The sequence below is a fragment of the Mus pahari genome, chromosome 20, assembly GCF_900095145.1.
Source record: "Mus pahari chromosome 20, PAHARI_EIJ_v1.1, whole genome shotgun sequence".
In the NCBI taxonomy this organism is placed as follows: domain Eukaryota; kingdom Metazoa; phylum Chordata; class Mammalia; order Rodentia; family Muridae; genus Mus; species Mus pahari.
In genome coordinates this window covers 44,280,203-44,285,049 of record NC_034609.1, presented here as the reverse complement: position 1 = coordinate 44,285,049, position 4,847 = coordinate 44,280,203, and the positions used below count along the sequence as shown (strand labels likewise).

The 4,847-nt window shown below is 51.9% G+C and overlaps 1 protein-coding gene across 1 annotated transcript in view; it reads right to left on the bottom strand.

Moving 5' to 3' along the window:
* Window positions 1–4,139: 4,139 nt before the first annotated feature.
* The window catches only part of Foxf1 (forkhead box F1), a 3,023-nt gene continuing 2,315 nt past the window's right edge, over window positions 4,140–4,847 (bottom strand). Inside the window, exon 2 of the mRNA XM_021220629.2 lies at window positions 4,140–4,546. Coding sequence (XP_021076288.1) covers window positions 4,386–4,546 — 161 coding nt within the window. The 3' untranslated portion in view covers window positions 4,140–4,385. The remainder of the gene's footprint in view (window positions 4,547–4,847) is intronic.

The window sequence follows — 4,847 nt, the reverse complement described above, 5'->3', positions numbered from 1 at the left end:
ATTGAAACAAGTCAAAGGCTTTTGGGCTTAGAAAGCCTGGGACCTGAGCCCCAGGTCCTCGTTCTTATTTTACCCCTGTCCTCTCTGAGTGTCCTGGTTGTGGTGGGGGGAGGGGAAAGTGAGAGTCACCTAAGGGGTTGTTGTGAGGATAAGCTGTGGTGTCCCCTGTGGAGAGAGCTGGGCTGCTGCTGTGAGAATGTCACCAGAATGCTGCCTGTTACCCTGGTCACCCAGTTCTTCCCAAGCTGCCACTGAAGACAGAACAGGCAGGAGAGGGCAGCAGAGGCCGGACCAAGCCACCTCAGCAGGGTCTCCAGGAGTTGATCCAAGGAAGAGCTCTCCCTTTGGCCCTTACTATGACTCCTGTCAAGCTGTGGGGAGGACCTGCCAAGGGGTGGGGACTCCCCTCCCTGTCTCTCCCCCGGAGAGTTAGAGACTAGAACAGACCCCCACCCCACCCCATGTGGTGGGTCTCACAGAGCCACCGGCATAAGTAAAGTGACCTTTCTTCTCCCATCCTGGGACCAAGTGGCAGAAAGTTCTGGTAGTTTGTGTGGGAGTCTCGGGCCCAAAGCTGCTGGCCAGTCTTCCACTCTTGGATGCTCACAGAAAGCTCCCAAGAGGAGGCCCCTGGAAAATGTGGGTTGGTTCCTACTTGCTGTGTCCCCCCCACCCCCCATCCTCATAGTGAGAAACCCCTGGAGTCTGAAGGCCACCATTCTCCCTTCTGGGTGCCAGGAAAATATGTCCCCTTCCTCCTGAGCACGTCACTCCATCTCACTGGAACAACATTGTCAGAGAAGAGGAATTCAAAGATGAGGGGTGGTTTGGTTTACACAATGCCAGGTGGCCTTAGGGCAAGGACTCCGGTCAGTATTTCCACTCTGTTCTAGGAACACAGTCACTGGTGGGGGCCTGGAAGACAGGGAGCCAGGTTTTTGTTTGTTTGTTTGTTTGTTTGTTTGTTTGTTTGGTGTAGTACCAACTCTTCCCTGTCCCAACCCTTCAATCCCAAAGAGAAAGGACAACAGTGTATGGACTGTGCGTCTGTGGGCCAGGCGCCTGCATGTCACAGCTCACAAACCCTGTTGCCCTCTCTGACTGCTGTCGGACCGGCCTGGGACCGGCCTGGTTCAGTGTCCGGGACATTCTTCTTGTCTAGGTCTGTGGGACCCAGAGCCAGAGCCTTGGAGATTGTGCACCCTTGTCCACGGGAGGAGGTTGTGGAGGGGACCGTGTGATTTACCCACAGGGCCGAGCTTCGTGTCTCCCTGCGGCTTGCCAAGCCATACCTTCTGCTTCACACAGAGCCATTGCGTCCTGACGGTTCTGCAAGGGTCATTTGGTCATAACTCCCTGTGCGCCCCAGCAGACAGTAAGCACTCACACACAATTTCGGCACACTCCTGCTGAGTTTAAGCCTGTGACTTGCAGGTGCCCAAATGCTTTCTTGGGCACCGCGGGGGCTGCTCCCTATCACGCAGCGTGCGCGACCCTAAGCCAAAATGAACCCTGGAGAAACCCGGGAGCCACCAAAGCGGCGGCGGCCGGTGGGAGACCTCGGGATGCTACTAAGCCATCTTTCCACGGATTCCGGCCCTTCTAGGCTTGCCTGGAGCCCAGCCCTCCTCCGGGGAAGGCCGGACTTTCCCTCTCACCCTCGGGCGACAGATCAGGCGAGAGGCAGAGCCAGGCCCCCATCCCCTGGGTCCTGGCCAGTTCTGCCGGGGCGACTCTGGGTGCCTTCCACCCAGCTGACCCTGATGTGGGGGAGCTGGGAAATCCCACTGAAATCCGCACAGGAGTCTGGTGATGAGCCAGAATCCGGGGTCCGCCGCCGCCACCACCGGGACACGGATCCGATGCTGGGATCAGGAGCCATAGCGCCCGGGGGCTGCCTCCGTGCTCCCCTTGTTTTCACTGGGCGCAGTCTGCCCTGGGAAGGGAGGCGCTACGGCTCGAGGCAGTGGCTCTAGTGCCTGAGGGCTATTCCCTGAATCTGCTTTCCTCCCTGAAGGAAGGCCTTGGCCTGCGGAGGACAGAGCCGGTTCCTAGCTTCAAACCTGTTCCAGGACGCGGAACCGGGAGAGAAGCGAGGCCGCAGCCCCCGCTCAATGCTCCAGACTCCCCAGCTCCGGCTTTTCCCTGTCCTCTTTATCTGGGTTTTATAGACAGCAGTTAGTTGGGGACATTAATTGCCCGGACTAGTTTATTGATAATTTTGATGTAACAGAGCACCAGAGAAATTACCCTCCCGTCCAGAATGTCAAGTCTGAGAAGAAGCAGGTTCTGAGGCGCGACCCCACGGTGCGCAGACACTGCGGTGGGTCAGGACCGCAGCACTGACAATGTGGCTTATTATGTTTGATTTCCTAGGTGGGCGGCTGGTGATGGAGATGGTGGTCAGGGAGACCGGAGCTTAGCTGTTCGTTGTCTCCAGAAGAGGAAGGAAAAAATACGATTTAAAAGGGAAATATGTTCGGGGCGGGAGCGTGGGCGTAGCCCTGCGCACCCACGGATGCTCTGTCCCTTCCTGACTGGGTTTTACAGGTCCCCACAGGAGAAGGGCATCAGGCAATTAAAAAAGAAAACCAAGTAGACAAAATAAGAAAAAACAAACAAACAAACAAACCTTTGAAGTTGCTTCATTATCTACAACAGAATGCAAGGCTCGCCCCTGGAATGGGTTCAGGGTAGCAGAAAATTATGCATAAGTATATGTAAAGACTGCGTATGTACACACACTTGCTTTTCCCTGGGATAAAAGACTACAGTTTTTTTCTTTAAATGTGTGATTATTTTTTCAAGTTAGGGACCATTTAGAAGGACAAAGGAGGATTCATCTTCAAAAGACAGAAATGAAGAAAAGGTTGTTCCTACTCAGCTTCTACTACTGCATGAAACGAAGAGGGCTGAGTGGAAAGACAAAGTAGAGAATCACCTAGATTTAATCCCCCTGCCCCCAGAGAGCTGAAGATCCTAGAGTGGTAATGAGATGGGTCTACTATCCCCCCCCAAAAAAAAACCCCAGCCATTCGGATTGATGTCTAGCAACAAGAGTTTTAGAGGCTTTGTACAAATGTTATACATTTTTATTTTTGTTCTTTTTGTAGGAAAAAAAATACACAAAAAGCAATACCCTCAGATTGTCCCTTTTATACAGTGCAGAAAGGAGGTTTAAAAATACGTGTCACAGATGCCGCACCTCCGCGGCCAAAAGACTAAAAGGGGGGGACAGTCCCTCATATTATATATATTTATATAAAACATATGGAAATTTGTTTTTACACCGATTGGTCTTTGCTTCAAATTTACAATGGGTTATCTAAAAAAAAACAAACAAACAAAAAAAAAAAACCCATAATAATGACAACAACTCTACACGGCAAATATTGCCAACCAAGTCACACCATTAATACTGAGAGGGCAGAGCTACGTGGTGTTTTGAGTAGTAAGGTAAAGCAGAATAAATAACTGGCCAAGCCTGCCTACAGCGGAGTCAGAGTGCGAGCCTGAACTACACCAGCCAGATGGACCCTCCACTCCCAGCCTCTCAATGTGTTCCTTTCTTTTCAGAGTCACAGTAGAGACAGAAGAACACCCAGGGAAAAGTCAAAATGTAACTCCAAGACACGTGAAAGACACTGGAGGCAGAAGAAAATGGATACCGGGAGGCTGGGGCAACTTCTGTGGTACTGTTTCCTTTTAAAGAAGACAAACAGTGGCTCCAGGTATGTGTGCCACTCTCACAGAGATTCGCCTGTGACTGCTGGAGGAAGTACCCCTGGTTGGGAGAGGGGATGCCATTCCAGGGTCCCCATCCTCCTCCCCGAGAGTGGGGGAAAAAAAGATGGCGGAAGGGAGATGTGTGCATTTCAAGACATTCTTTCAAAAAGTTAAAAACTAAAAGATAAATACTCAACCAAAAACAAAAAAAACAAAAAAAAAAAATTTGATAATGATTGGCCTCACGTGCCCCTGCTTCTAAAAACTGTCCCTTGGTGCGGAAGGGGCAGAGAGACCTCTGCAGAATTCTTTCCACGTATCTGGCTTCCCCGACACTGCACCTCCATGGCACCTCCATGGCCGGTTTCACTGGGGTTGAAAATAAGTATTTATTTACTGACAGCCGCAGTCTGACCTGGCCCCACGGCCAGCCGGTCGATGTTTTTTCTTTTCTTTTCTTTTCTTTTTTTAGAAATTAGTGAGGGCAGAGTCACCAGTCGCTGCTCCCAGTCTGTGTTGGGGTTTTCTTTACAAATAATCCGTTAGGGGTGGGGCTGTCCCTTTTCACTTGCTGCCGGGCTATACCTCCAGAGTAAAGCAGTTTGTGGCTCCTGGTCCCTGGGCCGGCCAGGCTGGGCTGGAGGGCCCGTGGCCTCACCTCACATCACACAGGGCTTGATGTCTTGGTAGGTGACCTGCTGGTGGTAGTAAGAACCTCCTCCGGTTGTGTGCATAGAAGAGGAGGCCATGGCATTGAAAGAGAAGACAAACTCCTTTCTGTCGCACATGCTGGGCGACTGTGAGTGATACCGAGGGATGCCTGTAGGGTAGGGCGACAGCAAAAGTAAGGAGCAAAATGTTAGCTTCTAGGGCATAAGTTCAGGACCCAGCCTAGAAGCCCCAAGGAACTTGGTTCTGCGTAAGCAGGCGGGCTCAGCCCGGCTGGACACATTCCTCCTAGCCCCACTTCCTAGTAAAACTGGCCTTCCTGGGATTCCCAGCGCTTGGTAGGAACTGGACTGAGAAAGGGGGACAACGGAGTCCTTCGGTGGTCCCTCACTGTGCTGTCCTGAACCTGGACTAAGTCACTAGCTCCAAGTCCCCGCTCGAGGTTGTTTCCT